This window comes from Phycodurus eques, chromosome 2 (genome assembly GCF_024500275.1).
Source record: "Phycodurus eques isolate BA_2022a chromosome 2, UOR_Pequ_1.1, whole genome shotgun sequence".
Classification (NCBI taxonomy): domain Eukaryota; kingdom Metazoa; phylum Chordata; class Actinopteri; order Syngnathiformes; family Syngnathidae; genus Phycodurus; species Phycodurus eques.
In genome coordinates this window covers 41,824,725-41,845,640 of record NC_084526.1, presented here as the reverse complement: position 1 = coordinate 41,845,640, position 20,916 = coordinate 41,824,725, and the positions used below count along the sequence as shown (strand labels likewise).

At 44.2% G+C, this 20,916-nt stretch overlaps 1 protein-coding gene across 2 annotated transcripts in view; it reads right to left on the bottom strand.

Moving 5' to 3' along the window:
* Positions 1-2,749: 2,749 nt before the first annotated feature.
* nhsb (Nance-Horan syndrome b (congenital cataracts and dental anomalies)) overlaps positions 2,750-20,916 on the bottom strand; it is a 60,844-nt gene continuing 42,677 nt past the window's right edge. For both annotated transcript variants that reach the window (XM_061670783.1, XM_061670784.1), the window contains 6 exons: positions 19,791-19,989; positions 16,058-16,189; positions 13,157-13,309; positions 8,939-12,091; positions 8,746-8,866; positions 2,750-7,969 (listed from right to left, as the gene is read on the bottom strand). In XM_061670783.1, the coding sequence (XP_061526767.1) occupies positions 7,336-7,969; positions 8,746-8,866; positions 8,939-12,091; positions 13,157-13,309; positions 16,058-16,189; positions 19,791-19,989 (4,392 nt within the window). In that variant the 3' untranslated portion in view covers positions 2,750-7,335. The remainder of the gene's footprint in view (positions 7,970-8,745; positions 8,867-8,938; positions 12,092-13,156; positions 13,310-16,057; positions 16,190-19,790; positions 19,990-20,916) is intronic.

Sequence of the window (20,916 nt, the reverse complement as noted above, 5' to 3'; positions counted from 1 at the left end):
TAAAGAGGTTTATACTCTTGCCATTGTCTGTAGATGCCACAAAATGGCAGCAAATGTCTAAATGAAGCTCCTCGGCTCACTTTAACAGTTCCTCGGCACCAGGATGGCGCTCAAAAAGAGCAAATGTGATTTTTTTTCCCCCAGCAAATAATGAAAGATGGGTTGAAAGAAAAACTAATCTGGGAATAGGCAAATGCAGAGCCACAAATGGAGGAGGTTGAAAATAACCACTTGGCTATCTCGCTCTTTTTGACAAATGTACATTTATTGTAGCACCTTTGTGGGGTTTAATCCGGTCATTTGTAGTCTCGAATGTTGGCGACTACACTGGTTTCAAGTTGTGGAGCTGAGAAGATTTCAAAAAAGAAAAGAAAAAAAAGCACCCTGTGTTCATCAAGACTTGAAAAAAGAACACTTTCATTGAGGAAATTATGATGCAGAATTTCCCTGTTCTTTTTCATGTTACCCCTTAAGGGTCCCAATTCCCCCCCCCCCCCAAGTTGGCCACTGCTTGCCTCGTGCATCAATAATTAATTCTTACACTTAAACATCAAAGAGCACTGCTGTGTGTGGGCAGGGTCGGGGGGTGTACAAGATAATAATCATTAATACCACGAATGGTTTACAGTGCTGTGAAAAATTATTGGGGGCGACGACTATTCAACGTTACCTGGGCCTGTGTCAAAAAAGTAATTACCCCCTTTGTTAAATCATGACTTAATAATTGTGGCTAATCACAATTTCTTGGGTTAATTTTCACTGGTCCCGCCCGAGCCTGATGACCTCGAGACCTGTTCAATCAAGATATCACTTAAACAGAATCTGTTCCCGACAAAAGTCATACAAAAGATCTAAAAAAAAAAAAAGCCGCAACAAAATGACACGATCCAAAGACGTCCCAAAAACATGCATGGTCGGTTAATTGACAACTCTAAATTGTGAATGCGAGTGAGAATAGTTGTTTGTTTGTATGTGCCCTGCGATTGGCTGGCAACCAGTTCCGGGCGTACCCCGCCTCCTGCCAGATGAGAGCTGGGATAGGCTCCAGCACGCCCGCGACCCGCGTGAGGAGAAGCGGCTCAGAAAATGGACGGCTGGTCTGGAAAGAGTTACAAAGCCATTTCCAAAGCTTTTGAAGATTCCAGCGAACCATGGGGGGAACCATGGGGGGAGCCATTATCCGCACATGGAGAAAACGTTGAACAGTGGTGAACCTTCCCAGGAGTGGCCGGCCTACAAAGTTTACCCCCAAGAGAACAGCAATGACTCATCCAGGAGGCCACGCAGGCACTCGGGACAACTTCTAAAGAACTGCAGGCCTTCGTTGCCTCAGTTAAGGTTAGTGTTCATGACACAACAATAAGGAAGAGACTGGGCAAAAATAACATCCACTGCTGACCAAAAAGAACATAAAGGCTCGTCTTAGGTTTCCCCTCCCAAAAAACATCGGAACGATTCCCAAGACTTATGAGAATATTATACGGACTGACTAGATAAAAGTCGAGCTTTTTGGAAGGTGTGTGTCTCGTTACATCTGGCGCAAATGCAGCACAGCATTTCGGAAAATTGAACATCATCCCACCAGTTAAACATCATGACGGTAGCGTGATAGTCTTGGGCTGCTTTGCCCCCTTCAGGACTTGGACAGCCAACTTGCTGTGATTGATGGAACCATGAATTCTGCTCTTTATCAGAAAATCCTGAAGGAGTATGTTCAGCCATCTGTTTGTGACCTCAAGCTGAAGCGCGCTCGGGTTCTGCAGCAGGATAACGAGCCAGGTCCACTTCTGAATGGCTTTAAAAAAAATAAAAAAAAAAGAACTAAATGGTTTTGTGTGGAAACTGTGCAAAAATCTAAGAATTGACTACTTGTTCTGAATATCAAGTTCAAATCGTTGACGGCGGACTTTGAGATAAGCACGCTCTTGAGAAACTGGATTGACACACATGTAAAACAGAACCTGATGTGACAAATGCGGATGTACCTGAGCTCATGTTTTACAAAAGCTGAATTGAATAACACTCATTAAATAATAAGAATAAGAATCATGCATTCCACGTATGTAGTGCTTTTCTAGGCACTTCCCAATTTCATGCATTATTCATTCACTGCTCGGTCACACCTTGTGGTAGAAAGCAACTTGTGTAGCCGCAGCCGCCCCCGGGGCAGTCCGACGGAAGCACGGCTGCCGTTCTGCGCCTACGGCCCGCCAAACAGCCAACCACATTCATTAACGGGCAATGTCAAAGGCGTAGTAGGCTACGGATGTTTTCAAATGTAGAGCGAAAGAGTAAAAAGTTCTCCGCAAAGTACCAAAACCTGAGGTATTTACTTAAGCACAGTAAGTATCTTCTTATATTTTATTTCCCATCACTGGTCACTCTACAAATTGTACTAGTGCAACTTTGAGAACACAATCTGCAGTTGGATTTTGCACTGTTGTACCAGAAATTGGGTGTATGTGTAGCTATATGCTGCCATCTAGTGTTGAGATTTCTGTGGTGCACTTAAGATTGAGAAGCGGGGGGGACGACACAGTACATCAAAATCGAACACAGTCCAGTGTTGTAGTAGTAGGCCTATCGATAAAGTCTATGAATTACAAATCATTATGGTAGGCCTACTTAAAATTTGTCGTTAATTTGTTATTACTGCGCTAAAAAGCCTGACCATCTATTGAAAGGAATCACAGTAACCAAATAACCATTCAAAACTCATTTGTTTTCATTGTTTTATTTGGTTATTTTACAAAAGAAAGAATTTCAACATTGTTTTTCTTTTAAAAATGAAATTTACAAGTTTATACAAAAATACAAAAAAGATTCAAATCTGCTATGTCCTATCTACCTTTAAACCTGGAGCTTCTTTTAAATAGACAGTTCCACCTGCGTATTTTCTCACATATATTTTTAAAATTTTAAACTCTGTTTAGTGCTATTCCATACTGTACACCTTTGAAAAAATTTCCAGTGGCTGTCACATTTCACTCGAGCAAAATTGGATGCGAACATCGAAACATTTGGAACAAAGTAGTCATGAATTCAAGAATCTTGATTTTGTGGTACTCTCAAGTCAAATGAGGTTTAATCGTGTTATAAATTAGAGCTCAAATTGATTTTGAACATTACCCCAACACATAGTCTTACTTATCCAATAGTGTTGGTCATTTCAGCGCTTATTTCAGAAATGATACAAATTGTGTCACAACACCATTGGGATAAATGATGGGTACAGTACGGAAAAACAAACACACCACACAAATCTTCAACGCCGGCCGTGGTTTTCTCGTCTTAAAAAAGATTTTTTCACATTGCATCCTTCAAGTGGCGGCGAGATAACCCATTTGCTGTAATATTCAATGGGAATTCAAGTTTTCAAAATACCAAAAGTAGGAGGACTATTTTACAAGTCACACTTCGAAACAGCGTCTTCTCATCATGAATAATTTTGTTCTTCTTCTTCCAATTCAAAGTGAAAATATCTCTCACGCCAACTTTTGCGGCTCCGGCAATACTAAGACCCAGCGCCAGAAATATTCCGATTTTTCGATATCTGTTTCTGTTCAGTCTCTTCAAACGTATGATTGTCCAGTGAGTAAGATATACAGTACAAGATAAACCCCTGTTGTGATCACACCTATACAGAACAGAATTAGCCAGACAGCTTGTACATCTATTGAACACACTATTTAACTTGACAATAGAACAGAAAATACAAATTCTTTTCTCATCTGGAGACATCCCTCAGATAAAAAATAATCATACAGTGGTGTCCCTTTTCTTCTTTTGTCACTTGTGTCTTATTGCATGCGATAGAAAAACACGACAAATAAACAAAACAATGGTCAGGAACAAGTGCCATGAAGCCATGAAGTGTGTCATGAATGTCAAATTCTTAGGAGCGATTCACAGCTTTTTACTCACTCCAGCGTACACAGTGTCAGTTCTGTAGTTCAGGTTCGCTGAGTATGTTTGTCTGCTACGTTCGTTTCGATCTATCTATCTATCTATCTATCTATCTATCTTGCATTTACAGTAAAACAGTAATATGTTCGTTGAGGTATTCACAGAATACAGTGAGTGGTTCCTATCGAAGTGCGGTCTCTGAATGTGAGTAAATGTTTGCTGTGATAAGCAGGTGAGAGTTCAAGCTGTCAACCGATGGTCCTTTCCCTCGTAACACGAGTTCACTGATTCTCAAACTGTGTCGTCGAATGCGGGCTCCCTCTAGCAGTACGGGAAAGAATGACTGCCTAAGTACAGTTCGGTTGTATTGAACTTTTACATGTATTAAAAATGTCTTCGGGCATATCTTTTATTTGAATTGATGTGGATTAATTCTTAATTTGGTACAATTTTGTCCATCCATTCTATTTTCCATACCGCTGATGCTCACTAAGGTCACGGGTGTGCAGCTGTCTTCGGTCGAGAGGCGGGGTACACCCTGAACTGGTCGCCAGACAATCGCAGGACACATAAACAAACAATCATTCACACCTACGGGCAATTTAGAGTCTTCAATTAACGCATGTTTTTGGGTTGTGGGAGGACACCGGAGTACCCGGAGAAAACCCACGCAAGCACGGGGAGAACATGCAAACTCCACACAGGCGGGCGGGGCCGGGATTTGAACCTCGGTCCTCAGAACTGTGAGGCAGATGTGCTCACCAGTCGCTCACCGTGCCGCCTACAGTTTTGCTATTTTCCTATTTTTAAACGCAGTGTTAATGTGCAAAATGTGTACAATGTTACAGTGGCTTACAATAGGGATGCGCCGCTCACTGGTTTCAAAAACCGATTTTGTGTTAAAAAGTCACAGTTTCAAAACCGCGAAAACCTTTCATCAGCGCTGCGAGTTGTGGTAGCGGAAGGATATGCAAAACGTGCTCACTTCCAATACGAAATCACATTTAGCAAAGTGCCACCCATCAGTCTTTGACAAATTCAAGGTAACATTATCCGTCCATCCGTTCATCCGTTTTCTGAGCCGCTTATCCTCACAAGGGTCGCGGGGAAAGCTAATATTCATATATTTCTATAACGCTGTCTTGAAATTAACTTTTGCAACCAGCTACAAGAGCTAGCGCGTCGAGAATTAGTGCTCGACTTGCTACCGAGGCGGATGACATGGCTAACTAGCGTGGCTATCATTAGCTCGTTTCCAGTCTGACGTTTACTTCGCAAAGTGGAGAAATAAGTATTTTTACTGTTGTAGTATATTTTGATTTTGTTAAGAAAGGTTCGATTGTTTACTTTTGTTTTGTGTTTACGAATGTACCAAATATTCTGTGTTGTTTAAAAATAAAATATCTACCTGAATTTAAACAAACAAAGACAAAAACATTTTAGAGCTGTAATTGCAATACCGTGACAGTGTGAAACCGTAATTTCCGCTCAAGGTTATGTCAGAATTGAATACGCATACAGTAGCTTAGCTTGTCTCGGGTAACGTTCTATATTTGTGTCTTTGTTTGAAAATGGTGGTTTTCCCTTGCCTACCTTACAATAACGATAAATGCCCAAGCTTCCGAGAACAACCTACCCCCTTTTTTTTTTTTTTTTTTTGTAAACACGTCGGCCTGCTGCGCTTCAGCATTTAACTCACTCGCTCACTGCCAGCCTTCCCAGTTAACATGGATATTTTATTTAACGTTGGTCATATCGGTGGTAGTCAGCGTAAAATGTTTGCGAAATGCACAGGCGAGCTAAAATTAGAATCGAAAGGTAACCTTGGTAGGAAATCGAGTCCTAAGGCCACAGCCATTGATGAATTGCTTTTTAAAACGTGGGAGAGTGTGTTCAATGTGAAGAAAATATGTCAATTTGGATAAAATGGCGGGCACCAGTCAACGGGTTGAGCTCTCACCCGTCTCATGCTACTGGGTCAGTGCAAATGAAGGATAGGCAACTCGGAGAGAACAGTGTTCAGATTTCGACGTCATGTTGTCAATGAGACCTGTTCTTCTTTGCTACACTCTTGATAAAAATGTCTTCTCCTTGTTTAGTTGTTTTTTTTTTCTTCCATATAGACATGACTTTATATTCAATACAAATATACATATTCCAATTCATTATAAGATATAACTTCTTTTCAATATTCTCGAAGAATCGTCAAGTGCAAAAGATAGGTCGGTTATTGGAAAGCGTCGCAAATGACTCCGGTCAACCCGATTTAGGACCCTCGGAAGCATTTTCACCATCTGCACTGGATGGTGCCTTTGAAACTTGAAATGCTTCTTTTCTACTTGAAGTTAGAACAGTATGACAGGGTTTTAAAGTTCGTTTCAAATATGATTCTGGCCAGGGTCCATGGAGAGTCACCCCAAACAAAAGCAAATCTAGCAGAGAAAGGCCACTGTGCGATTGTCCCAAAGTTTTTCCACAAAGTGATCGTCTACTATAGTAATGGGCCCCTCGCTCCTTGAAAAATCCCAGAAAAAAAGATCCGTTTGGATCAACGGTAATGTGTTACAAATGTCGCGAAAACTTTTCACAGGATCGTTTGTCCATATGATACGAGAGAACCGAGAAAAAAAAAAAAAAAAAAAAAAGTGACTAGATAGCTGAGAATCTAGGGGATGTTTCCATTCGGGTCATGCGACATGATGAAACTTTAGCATCGTGTTTTGAGACGTTTTACAAAAATACATGCATCATATTAAAAGTTTAGGATATAATTTAGGTGACGAAATCTGTGGTCGTCTTTATGTTATCTTGATCCCAGGTCTGCTGATGTAAATAATAATTAAAAACTTGGTTTTGTGTTGGGACCATTTTGTAACCTACGCAAAAGACAAACCTTGCTTGTTGGCAGGAATATTTAGAATGCGCTTATGCAAAGTCTGGTTACTGCTTTTGGGCACCAACAGTTGGAAGAATATTACATTTTGTATGAATTTTCAGTTTCATAAGAAAGCAGTTCCTCAACAGCACACACGCCCACACCACACACAACAGGAAGTACACATATCAGTGAATCTTGCCTGTGCTTGTACATGCAGTCGTTTCACAAAATGTCTCAACTTATCTTTATTTTGCAACTTAATAGCTTTTTTTTAATTACAAAAGACAGTTTGATCAAAATATGTATTTTAGCTATGAGGGAGCTATCCTTTTTATATAGTTTTAAGTTTTTTTTTTTTTATTTGACCCTTTGTCATTCAATTTCTCACAACATTTGGAACCCGAAGGTTCCATTGCGGTTCCAAATACTGGGCACATTTTAGCAACAGTCAGATTTGGGGGAGCATTAGACCAAAGGCATCAAGAGACACCCAGTATTACAAAAGTAGGAAGGGGGCCGTTTCAAAAAAAGAGAATGGCCGTCAACAAATTCTACGAAGATCTGTCATCATGAGGACTTCCATCTGAGTTCTCCGTCTCCCCTTCAGAGATGGCTTGCATGGGAGCAGTGTAGAGGCGGCTACGAGTACTATAGCGACTACTGTTGGCTACTGGAGGAACCCGAGAACGTCCCTGTCGAGATGCAGCTGTCATAGGCAGTATTTTCGGGGTGAAGCTCTCAGAGTTGGCCCTGGGAAAGAGGCCTGGTATCTGGATTGGGTCCAAGCTGTATGGTGGGGGTTCCTGATGCACTGAGGTTGTCTCTTCGGCTTGACCAATGGGGCCTTCCAGAATGGACTCCCCGTGGGTCTTTGGAGTTATAGGGCTCTTCAGAATTTCTGTGGCTGACATGCGGTAACTTGAATCAGATCTGCTCCCTTTCTTAAGCAACAGGAGTTTGAACTCTTCATTGGACGTACTGGATTTCTTAGCGCTGCGGTAGATTGGAACAGGGACACGTTGTGACCCAGAAACAGCGGCTACGGTGGCTGGGGTGTTGAGTGGAGGGGGTGGTGGCATAATGGCATTGGTGACACTGTTAGGATTCACTGGTGCTGGAGGGCAGAGACGAGACTTCACATTTAAGTCTCCGGAATCTTTACGGCCAAGGACTTTTCTCTTGGATCTGATTGGAAAAAGTCACAATAAAGTAATCATGACCAAGACTTTAAACACTCAGATGAGTACATATCACTGGATAATGAAAACCAACGAGCAGTAAGTACACACTGTGCTGTATTTACACGAATGGCAAATGGGCTTTCACTTGTATGACTATTTTCTACCGTCGAGGTACTCAAAGTGCCGTTTAACCCTTTGAACAACGGACTGAAAACAAATGGTTCTGCGATAACGTGGCAGATAATATAAAGGTACTTACAGTCATATCCTCTGGGGAGAACGACTCATTTTAGTGGCATACTGATGAGCTCAGAGAGGAGTTACGACATTATTAATCCCACTTCTTCTCGTTCTAGACGGGGCGTGGCCCGCTGCAACATGACTGGCTGCTGCAAAGTGGCAAGGACTGCCTGGAACTCAAGTGGGATTCATAATGGCGCCTCAATGAACAGTACGGCCGTTTGTCTGGCTTATACTGCCCCAGGTGGCCAAGGCAGAAAAAGCAGCATTTAATTGATGCAGAGTGACAAAAAACTGTTTTAAGTCTTTTAAATTCTATTTTACTTTACTATATATTATGGAGTGCTCATTTCTGTCATTTAAATACACATTACAACAATTATTGTTGTTTTTTTATTGGGAAGGCTGGAACGGATCAACGTTCATTTAAACGGGAAAAGTTGATTTGTGATACAAGTGTTTTGAGGTACGGACGTGGTCACGGAGCGAATTAAATCGACGGAATTTCACAGTAAGAGTGCAGTGGTAAATTTACAACACCTGTGTATCATGGCAAACAGATCCTCGGTTGTTCTGGACTTGTTGGGGGACGTTGTTACATCATCATCAACTTTGGCGTCATCCGTCAAAGGGGAAAGTGAATTGTCAGTGGGCGTGGAATCTGCGACAGTAAACAATCCTATCACACGTGAGCTATGTCTGATCATTTACGTTCAAACGCACACAAGCGTACCTTTACTGAAGTAGTCTTCTGTTTCGGGCGTCGTGGAGTCGTCTTTATTCTCATGTGGCAAAAGGTGATGGGCACTTCTGGTAGCACCTGATGTCTCTTCCTCTTCTTCCTGCACCACTTGTCTTATTCTCCTCGCATCGCTGATTAGGTAAGGATGCGATGTCTCCACTGTGGTACCAGGCACTTTGACTGGACTAGTCCAGGGCCCTGAGTCCAGGTGGGATCCTCCGACAAACTCATAGGCAGGAGGGGGAGGGTGATCTGATCGCATGCCCACCCTGTGACACGTGGCCCTCTGTGATTCTTTTACTTGTTCTTCTTCTTCCTCATCTTCCTCATCATCATCATCATCTTGGGAAAAAGAACGCTCCCCCAAAATCCGAAACTCTGGGTGGGCGCTAGCTGAATGTGTGAGCCCTCTAAACTCTGTGTGTGAGCGGATATGTGTGTGTAGATCCACTGGTGAAGGGTGAGGAGCACGTGGCACCGGCCGATGCAAAGGCGAACTGTCATCGGAGAATTCTGAAAACGGGTCTATACGGGTCCTGAATCCTGTCATTGACCAGAAGGTACCAGGCCCATATCGATCTTGTCTGAGTAGTAGGCTTTCGTAAGATGGAGGTCCATCTGGGTGACGTCCAGGGGTAGGTGGTTGAGCGTGATCCGGAGAGGTGTGGTCCTGAGTTGGAGGTCTGGGGGGCAGTCTACGAGGAGGGAGCGGTCTTGTGTTGATTGGGGGTGGGGCTAGAGTGGCACCACTGGGAGGACATTTGGGTTTGATAAGAGTTCTTGCTGCGCTTGCAGATTCCAGGTCTGAGGTGGTCACGATATTACTAGATTTGCTGACAGAGTGAAGCTGCACTGAACGTAGAACTGATGGCGTTATCGCCAACAGATTAGAGGTTGGAATTAAAGCAGCAGCGTTTGCACATGGTGGAAGGTTGCTATTTAATGTCTCAGGGACCAACGTCTTTGTTCCAGTGGGCATAACATTTGTGACTCTGTGTTTGCTGTGGTGAAGTGTATGCAGGTGTTGTGTTCTGTGGGACAGTGTCTGTCTGACATAGCCACCATGAAGAATATTAAGATCAAGCTGAGAAGGTGGAGGTGGGAAGTCTGGGTCTCTCTTGTAAGCAGAGGCAACAGAAGTTCCATCTCTCGGAAGGTGTTGCAATGAAGAGAGAGAAGACTTTCTCTCTGGCACTTTGGGCTTTCTTTTGCCGGTGGAAGGGGACAGCGGTCCTGGAAAGAAGGCTGTTGAAGTTGACGGCAAAGTAGAAGTTGGTGTTTCTGATTGACTGGAATAACCACTGGATGGTGACGCCAGGCCAGCCAACTTCTCAGGTGACCCAAGTTTGAAGTCTCCAGGCGGCTGAGGTGGACTAGCAGCTCTCGTCTCAGAAGACTGGGAAAGATTCTGGGATTGTGTGTCAGTGGAGGAGGAAGAGCTGTCTGGGGACTTGATACAATCCATAACAGTTGTGCCTGTCGCTGTGCTTGAGTTAGACAGGGATTTGTACTCACAATTGTTGGACTTCAACTCAGTATTGTGAAGCCACAGGTCTGCATAGTCAGATTGCACAGCTCCTTCATCCTTAAACGAGTGCGTGTCTGCTGAGCTAAAGGACATGGGTTCTACAATATCTGTTTCTCCTAGCCCCATGACCCATGTTCCCATGGGCTCTGCCACAAGACAGGATGTCTCTGATGGTTCTTGAATGCCTACAAGTTCCAGTTCCAACTTAATATCTGTGGAAGACAATGCACGGTTTTGTTCACTAACCATCTTTGGTTGGTCTTGATCTGCCTGAGTGTCTGTTCCTACATCAACACTACTACTAGCGTCTTTCAGGGAGGATGTCCGTATAGGTGGGGGAGGTTTACGTTTGGGTTTCCTCAGTGGACGACAGGGCCTACCCAGTGTCATAGTGCCTGTTCTGTAGTCGGATGAGGCTGGGGAATAAACAACATGGGAAATGGGATGTGCTGCCACAATGTTGGATTGACCACAATCACGCCCTTGGTCTGCATAGTTATATATGTAGCGTTTGTAACTCTCATTACTCTTACCAAATTGCTCAGATGTGTACAAACCCTCTGCATCAGAGGAGTAATGAGAGCCACTGTCTTTGTCAGTGTTGTTGGTCTTTTCACTGAAACATGTTTGGTCTTCTAGAGCTTGTTTGGAGCTATAGTCCTGGGATTGACATACGTTTTGGGTCTGGTGATGGTATTGGTCTGGGTCAATCTGGTCCTGGTCTGGAGGATATGCCCATTCCCCCTCACTGGCTGTACTCACCCCTGCATCATCCAGCTGGTCTGTTGCTGAGGATGTGAATGAGCTTGACCTGTGGCCTGGTCCTTGAGGTCTCATTTCAGAATGGTACGAGGGGTCCAGGGAAAATCCCTCATCCATCGCATTGGGTACAGTGTTAAGTGATAGCTCAGAGTCACAGTGGGACGAGCCTGTAAGTGGTGGAGAAGAAGGTGGTGGGATAGTTTCAGAGGTTTGGGATGGGCACGTAGAACTGGAGCCACTCCAATTGCCACTTGAAGACTGATGGTCTTCCTTGTGGTCTACATGGCTACTAAGAACTCCTGTTGTAGACACAGAATGAATTGGGCTGCTAAAAGTATCAGAACTTGATGAAATCTCACAGCTGCCCATGTCAGCTTTGCGTGGCAAGCGAGAACGGCCTCTTTCCATCCAGCAGTGCTCTGGGCTCCCTCCTCCTCTCTCTCTTTCCCCAGATCGTTGCAACCGTTTTAGGCTTCCCAGTTGCAGTGGCTCAGGAGCTGCCTGGTCATCAGTGCTCTCCTCTTCATCCTTCATCATCATCATCTTCATCCTCGGACTTGGGCCAGGTGGAATAAAATCCTCTGCCTCATACGGTGACAATTCCTCATCGTCGTCATCATCATCGTCGTCATCGTAATTGTCGTCGTCATCCTCATCACTATCCATCAGGCGTCCGCCTTCTCTTGGGAGGCTGCGAGATCGTAAGCGTCCAGTGTGAGTTGCAGTGCTTGTGTATGTGGAGTCAGACTGGTCACCAAGGGAAGAAATGTTGCCTGTTGAGTGGGACAGAGATGCTGGGATTCCCTGATGGCCTCGTTGAGCTCTAATACGTCTCCTGGAAGGAGCAGCTGTACCTGCGGAGAATACAGTGGGAGACATTCCTTAGATCACTCCATTATTGACGATACCATTTTAATTCCAGGGTGCTGGATCTACAGTGAACCCCCGCAAATTCGCAGTTCGGAATTCACAGATTTTTCTCTCTTTTAACTTAACCTCCATTAGTCACTGAAAACCTGTTTGTGCTCAGTCCAAAGCTATATAAGTATTACTTTGGCACCATTTTGTAGAATATTTGTGTTGTTGTTGTTCGGTTTAAACAATAAAACTCACAGGATTTTCGGACCCCTACAGCACTACCAGAGGTACGCCGAATGGCTGCTTGGTTTGAAACTACCTTCCACCTAGCCAAGTGGCTCCTCTCTGGGAGTTCTAGTGTTAACACTAGTTAACATTAATTCATTCGTGTATAAGAATTTTTTTGTGGCTTTTTGCTTTTCACGGCAGGGCTCGGTCTCTATCCCCCGCGAATAGCATGGGTTCACTGTACTCGAAAATGGAGATGCTTGTTTGATATTGGTGAGGCCAACAGATGGCTGTCACCTTCAAACATAGCAATAGTGAAAGGTCAACATGAGACTATGCAGTCACAATATCCATCCATCCATCCATCCATTTTCTTTTACCGCTTATCCTCATTAGGGTCGCGGGCTGCTGGAGCCTATCCCAGCTATCATCGGGCGAGAGGCGGGGTACACCCTGAACTGGTCGCCAGTCAATCGCAGGGCACATAGAAACAAACAACCATTCGTGCTCACATTCACACCTAAGGGCAATTCAAAGTTTTCAATCAACCTACCATGCATGGTTTTGGGATGTGGGAGGAAACCGGAGTGCCCGGAGAAAACCCACGCAGGCACGGGGAGAACAAACTCCACACAGGCGGGGCCGGGATATGAACCCCGGTCCTCAGAACTGTGAGGCAGATGTGCTAACGAACAAGTCGCCCACCGTGCCGCCCAGTCACAATATATTTGTATACATTTTTATTCGGAATTCTACCTTGTTGGTTTTAGTGGGTAGTTGTTTTAACAACAAATGGGAAGGAATGACATGAGGAAACATACAAAGGAACTTACATGCTATGAGGAAATCATCTGTTTGGCAGCCAGAGTCTCGAGTGTGGTGAAGGCGACCACTAATTGAGAAGTCTTCGTGACACAGCGAGAGTTGGTGCGGATTGGCATGGACAATTACTGTCCGTTCTCTTGCTACTGGTGATTCATCTGAGTCTGAATGTAAAATGACACAGCATGCTGAGTCTCAGTAATGTCATGTTAAAATCACTTTCATCATGGGATATGAGGGAGTGACGGTGAACCACAAGACTGTAACAAAGTGCTTTCTTTAGCATCCTCTGATTTGTTAAAAACGTTTTAGTTTGGTCCGAGTGTAGGCAAATTGTTAATAATATAACATGGTAGTTTTTATGAAAATCTAATTTTAAATGCAACAATATAGCACAATGTACATTACAATTGTAAATTGTATTGGAAGACTGCATGTGCAACCCCAATTCCAATGGGATGTTGTGTTAAACATAAATAAAAACAGAATACAATGATTTGCAAATCATGTTCAACCTATATTTAATTGAATACACTGCAAAGACAAGGTATTTAATGTTCAAACTGATAAACTTAATTGTTTTTAGCAAATAATCATTAACTTAGAATTTTATGGCTGCAACATGTTCCAAAAAAGCTGGGACGGGTGGCAGAAAAGACTGCGAAAGTTGAGGAATGCTCATCAAACACCTGTTTGGAACATCCCACAGGTGAACAGGCTCATTGGAAAGTGGGTGCCATGATTGGGTAGAAAAGGAGCTTTCCTGAATTGTTCAGTCATTCACTAGCAAAGATGGGGTCGAGGTTCACCTCTTTGCGAACAAGTGCGTGAGAAAATAGGTTCATAGAATCTGGAGAAATCGCTGCATGTAAGTGGCGAGGCCGAAAACCAACATTGAATGCGCGTGACCTTCGATCCCTCAGGCGGCAATGCATCAAAAACCGACATCAATGTGTAAAGGATATCACCACATGGGCTCAGGAACACTTTCGAAAACCAACGTCAGAAAATTCAGTTCGGCGCTACAGCCGTAAATGCAACCTAAAACTCTACTATGCAAAGCAAAAGCCATTATCAACAACACCCAGAAACGCCGCCGGCTTCTCTGGCCCCGAGCTCATCTAAGATGGACTGACACAAAGTGGAAAAGTGTTCTGTGGTGCAACGAGCCCACATTTCAAATTGTTTTTGGAAATTGTGAGCGTCGTGTCCCCTGGGCCAAAGAAGAAAAGAACCATCCGGACTGTTATGGACGCAAAGTTCAAAAGCCAGCATCTGTGATGTTATGGGCTGTGTTAGTGCCAATGGCATGGGTAACTTACACATCTGTGAAGGCACCATTCATGCTGAAAGGTACATACAGGTTTTGGAGAAACATATGCTGCCATCCAAGCAACGTCTTTTTCATGGACGGCCCTGCTTATTTCAGCAAGACAATGCCAAAGCACATTCTGCACGTGTTACAACAGCGTGGCTTCGTAGTAATAGTGCGGGCACTAGACTGGCCTGCCTGCAGTCCAGACCTGTCTCCCATTGAAAATGTGTGGCGCATTATGAAGCGTAAAATACGACAACGGACACCCCGGACTGTTGAACAGCTGAAGCTGTACATCAAGCAAGAATGGGAAATAATTCCACCTACAAAGCTTCAACAATTAGTGGCCTCAGTTCCCAAACGTTTATTGAATGTTGTTAAAAGAAAAGGTGATGTAACACAGTGGTAAACATGCCATAGCCATAAAATCATTACTTGCTAAAAACAATCAAGTTTATCAGTTTGAACATTAAATATCTTGTCTTTGTAGTTTATTCAATTAAATATAGGTCAAACATGATTTGCAAATCATTGTATTCTGTTCTTATTTATGTTTAACGCAACGTCCCAACTTCATTGGAATCGGAGTCGTACATGAAAAGAATAAATCAATAAATAAAGCAAAGATGAACCAGGAGATAGCTCAGATCTTTTGGTGCCTTTCCTTCCTTTTATTTTGCTTTTTGCGTGTAATTGTGATACAGGGGGTCCTTGATTTATCGTCATAAATTAAATTAATTATCACCACACAATAAACGCTCTATTTTCTCAGGAAAGCTTTGGAAAGTATTTGACAAATGTTCAACTTTAGCAGGCTTTTATGACCTTGTAATTGGGGATTTAAGTATCATGTGTCATTTTAAAGAAAATTAAGGCCTTAATTTTGGAAAACCTAATGTAGCTACAGTCTAGGAACACAATGTTAGAAATGTCTCTCAGTATTACGCAGTACCTTTTTATGAACACACAGTACTACCAGTGCCAAGTACAATAATAAATGGGTATTACTTTAACAATACTGTATATCATATGTATGTATACTGTATATATAATCCAATGTAAATGAATACAATTCCAAATTGTTTTTAATTCAAAGAGATATGTATTTTTTTCACACATAAAACATATTTTACCATTCGAGGGGAGGTCAGGTCTCGTGCAAATGCGAAACTGTGCTGAACCAGTCTCCCTCTACTGCGGGGGATGCCAACATGAGTACGGCTTAGTGTTACCATGGCTGCCGGGGCAGAGCTGTTTTGAGCCCTGGATCTGAATTGGCACTTCATTACCCAGCCACTGAATTACAATCAATTGCGCATGCAGTGGACATATCTCCAAACAGAAATACGCCACCCACCCCGCATTTGATGGGTGGACAGACACTGCAGAGACCCAGTGACTCAAATATAAGCAATTAAAAAGTCAGTTTTGCATAATATGTCCCCTTTAAGTAAAACATTTCTTGTATAGAATCTCATTATTGTACCATGAAGCACTGGGTGAGTATAATATTTTGGTCCTTCACCAGATCTGAGCCATCCATAAATCTATAAAAAGAAGAAGACAGGAAAAAAAAGATCAACATGACCCAACATACCCATGTCTTGTTGTACTCGTTTGGGTATTCCAGTGATGGTCTTCCTCCTCCTTAACTTCCTTCTTCTCTGAAGAACCGACTGGGAATGGACAAGGGAGCAACGTGCACTTGCCTCTCTATCAAATCCAACTCCTGAAAAAAAAAGAATTAATTTATCCATCCATCCATCCATCCATTTTTTGAGCCGCTTCTCCTCACTAGGGTCCCAGGCGTGCTGGAGCCTATCCCAGCTGTCATTGGGCAGGAGGCAGGGTACACCCTGAACTGGTTGCCAGCCAATTGCAGGGCACATAGAAACAAACAACCATTCGCACTCACAGTCATGCCTACGGGCAATTTAGAGTCTCCAATTCATGCATGTTTTTGGGATGTGGGAGGAAACCGGAGTGCCCGGAGAAAACCCACGCAGGCACAGGGAGAACATGCAAACTCCACACAGGCGGGGCCGGGGATTGAACCCGGGTCCTCAGAACTGTGAGGCTGACGCTCTAACCAGTCGGCCACCGTGCCGCCAGAATTAATTTATGTTGTCTTTAATTTGAGTTTGCAAGTGTTAAAGGGTGATTTGGTGTTATCCATTGTTTTACTTCCACCTTGTGGTCATAATAATTCATTAAGATACTGGACAGTGAGTGGACATGATATTGATGCTGAATTCTGTCTGAAATGTTTCTGCCATGGAGACGAACAGTCACTGTGTAACTATCCAATACCTATGTATATTGTAATGAGAAAAAATACTGTTTGGGATTCCATCCATCCATCCATTTTCTGAGCCGCTTCTCCTCACGAGGGTCGCGGGCGTGCTGGAGCCTATCCCACCTGTCATCAGGCAGGAGGCGGGGTACACCCTGAACTGTTTGCCAGCCAATCGCAAGGCACATACAAACAAACAACCATTCGCACTCACATTCACACCTACGGGCAATTTAGAGTCTCCAATTAATGCATGCTTTTGGGATGTGGGAGGAAACCGGAGTGCCCGGAGAAAACCCACGCAGGCACGGGGAGAACATGCAAACTCCACACAGACGGGGCCGGGGATTGAACCCGGGTCCTCAGAACTGTGAGGCTGACGCTCTAATGTTTGGGATTCTAATCTTGTTTATTAGCCATACTAGTTCTGTTTAGCTTGTCGCTTTACCTTGTTTCGCTTGTAGCTTGTACTGTAGCAATCTCGTTTCGGTTTTAGCTTGTTGCTACTTCGTGTAAGCTATTAGGGCTTCTTATAGAATATTTTTTTACAAGCGACGATCCCCCCAAGCTGAGAACAATAGCACACTAGCCAACGACTTGAATACCTTCTACTGCAGATTTGAAAAGGACAGTTTCAAACCCCACACCCACCCGGCTGCACCCCCGACCACAATCACACCTCTGACTTCTGCGTTAACCATCCATGAACAGGATGTGAGACGCATCTTCAAACAACAAAAGATTAACAAAGCGGCAGGCCCGGACCATGTGTCCCCATCCTGCCTCAAAGTCTGCGCGGACCAGCTCGCTCCAGTCTTCACCCAGATCTTCAATAGATCTCTGGAACTGTGCGAAGTTCCATCCTGTTTCAAACGCTCCACCATCATTCCAGTCCCCAATAAACCCACAATCTCGGGTCTGAATGACTACAGGCCTGTCGCTTTGACATCTCTGGTCATGAAGTCCTTTGAACTTCTCTTGCTGGACCACCTCAAGAGTGTCACAGGTCCCGTGCTGGACCCCCTGCAGTTTGCCTACCGAGCGAACAGGTCTGCGGATGATGCAGTCAACATGGGACTGTACTTCATCCTAGAACACCTCGACAGTGCAGGGACCTACGTGAGGATCCTGTTCGTGGACTTCAGCTAAGGGTTCAACACCATCATCCCTGAACTCCTTTCATCCAAGCTTCTCCAGCTCATCGTCTCGCCTGCCATCTGCCAGTGGATTTACAGCTTTCTGACGGGCAGGACACAGCAGGTCAGGCTGGGGGAGGCCACCTCATCCACACGCAGCATCAGCACTGGGGCGCCCCAAGGTTGTGTCCTCTCTCCGCTGCTCTTCTCTCTCTACACGAACGACTGCACCTCAGCGAACCTGACTGTCAAACTCCTGAAGTTTGCAGATGACACCGCTGTCATCGGCCTCATTGAGGACGGTGACGAGTCTGCATATCGACAGGAAGCGGAGCGGCCGGAGCTGCGGTGCGGCCGACGCGACCTGGAGCTGAACACGCTCGAGACTGCAGAGATGATCGTGGACTTCAGGAGGCATCCTTCGCCACAGCTGCCCCTCACGTTGTCCAGCTGCCTTGTGTCAACCGTCGGGACCTTCAAGTTCCTGGGAATTACAGTCTCTCAGGACCTGAAGTGGGCGACCGACATCAACTCCGTCCTCAAAAAGGCCCAGCAAAGGATGTACTTCCTGCGGCTTCTGAGAAAGCACGGCCTGCCGCCGGAGCCGCTGAGACAGTTCTACACAGCGGTCATCGAATCGGTCCTGTGTTCTTCCATCACAGTCTGGTTTGGTGCTGCTACAAAAAAGGACAAACTCCGACTGCAACGGACAATCAAAACTGCTGAAAGGCTTGTCGGTACCCGCCTACCCACCATTGAGGACTTGCACGCTGCCAGAACTAAGACCAGGGCGTGCAAAATCCTCTCGGACCCTCCGCACCCCGGTCACCGGCTCTTCCGGCTCCTTCCCTCCGGTTGGCGCTACCGATCAATGGAAACTAGAACTAGTAGACATTCCAACAACTTCTTCCCTCTTGCGATCAACTTCTTAAACACCTGACCTACAATTCCATTACAACATGGTGGCAATTTTTTGACTTGAGTTCGTTGTCACATTTCTGTGGGGCCAATTATGTATTACTCGTGCACTCACTGTAGTTGTCTCGCCATGCAGCACTATTTGCATATACTGGCCACTCGTGCCAGAGTAGCATCTGCTCCATTTGCACACCGATTGAGGAGTATCTGCAACATTTGCACAACCAACATTGTCCCAGATGACCGCACTACTCGTCACTTTAAACCGCATACACTCCTTGAAGTCTCGGCCCCCTTTGCACAATGGTCATTGCACCGGACTATTGCAATATTAGTCATTCGAACTGCTGTAAGTGCTAGCGGACTCTGCATCTTTTTGCACAATTGTCAAAAAAAAATCAACAAATAAATAATGTATATAATAAATAATAATGTAATAATGTAATAATAAATAATATTACCAGATAACTAGCAACCCTTTATTGCTCAGTGACTGTTTTTTGTCAATGTCTTTCTGTCTCCAAAGTGTTCTGTAAATTGTTGTCGTACTAGAGCGGCTCCAACTACCGGAGACAAATTCCTTGTGTCTTTTTTGGACATACTTGGCAAATAAAGATGATTCTGATTCTGAGGTAGGCAGTGATTGTATGGTGTGTACAAATTTTCAGTGAATTGTGTAAAATCCTGTATATGTATTTATTTTTATTTCTGTGGTACAGTTTTACAAAAAAAAAAAAATATTACGAATGACTTCACTAAAGTACAAGAAAAGACCAAACCCTGTGTGCTTATTGGAGGACATTGAATTGTTTGCTGCCTGTCTAGCTACACACAAGTATACATGGCATGCATTGGCCAGTACAGACATTATGAAATATTTAAATATTTGTGTACTTAGGTCTATTTTCTAAATAATCAAATGTCAGGGTACTTCTATTGCTGTTGAATGTCATAACGGGTCAAATTGCACTCCTATATTTTACCTGTGACGTTGATGGGGATGATACAGGAGGAGACGGCACGAGATTCATCAAAAGTTGTCTTCTGATCAGAGTGGGACAAGTTTTCATTCGACCGTTTTGTCTCTTTGTCCGGGGTAGAGGGAACAGCAGCAGGTGCTGAGGTCTTTGTTTTGTAACCTGTTAATACCTCCTCATCGTCTCCTTCGCCCGTTGAGGTAGCCTAGATGTATAAGTCAAGCGCAACATGCAGTATTCAAAGTGTAAGTAGGCATCCTTTCAGATACATCTTCAATCTAACTATAGGAACATCACCCAGTGTTACATGTGAGGACAGAACAATAAGGGATATGGTACTGGGTCATTCCAGAATTGGTGGAGAATTTAGGCACCAATGTTTCTGAAAAATGGAACATTTATTTTAAAATTTGGTTGCATTTTCAAGAAAAACTAATAATAAACCATAGTACTATCAGGGGCGGTTGCTGAGAGGGGCCAGTGCTATGTTTAAGTGAATGGGAGCAGAGGACGAGCTTAACCTCAAAAGATCCCCCTCCCTTTTTATTTTCTCCCATGTCGGAGTTCAGCTCATATTCCCTACTAGTGGGCCAACAAGCCAAAGAACGCTTGGCGAATTCTGCTTCACAATGATAGTGAGACCACATCGAAGGATGCGAACGGGACGTCACTATGATCGCTTGGCTACCACAAGACGCTGTGAGATCGCCAAGCATCAATCAGAGCAAAGCTGTTTTCCATATTTAACAGCTATCCAATCAAAGTAAAGCTGATTTACATAGCGAATATTCATGAGAAATACGGTCGTTTCCCCGGTCCGATCAGAACCCGAGCGGTGTTCTGTTATTGGACTTCTGTGCTCATCACGGACTGTCCATAACGAACACCATGTTCAAGCATAAAGGGTTCCACACGTGCACTTGGCACCAGGACACCCTCGGTCGCAGTTCGACGATCGACTTTGTGGTCGTGTCATCGGACTTGCGGCCGCATGTCTTGGACACTCAGGTGAAGAGAGGGGCGGAGCTGTCAACTGATCACCACCTGGTAATGAGTTGGCTCCGATGGTGGGGGAAGACGTGGCAGGCCCAAACGTATTGTGAGGGTCTGCTGGCAGACATGTGGCAGAATC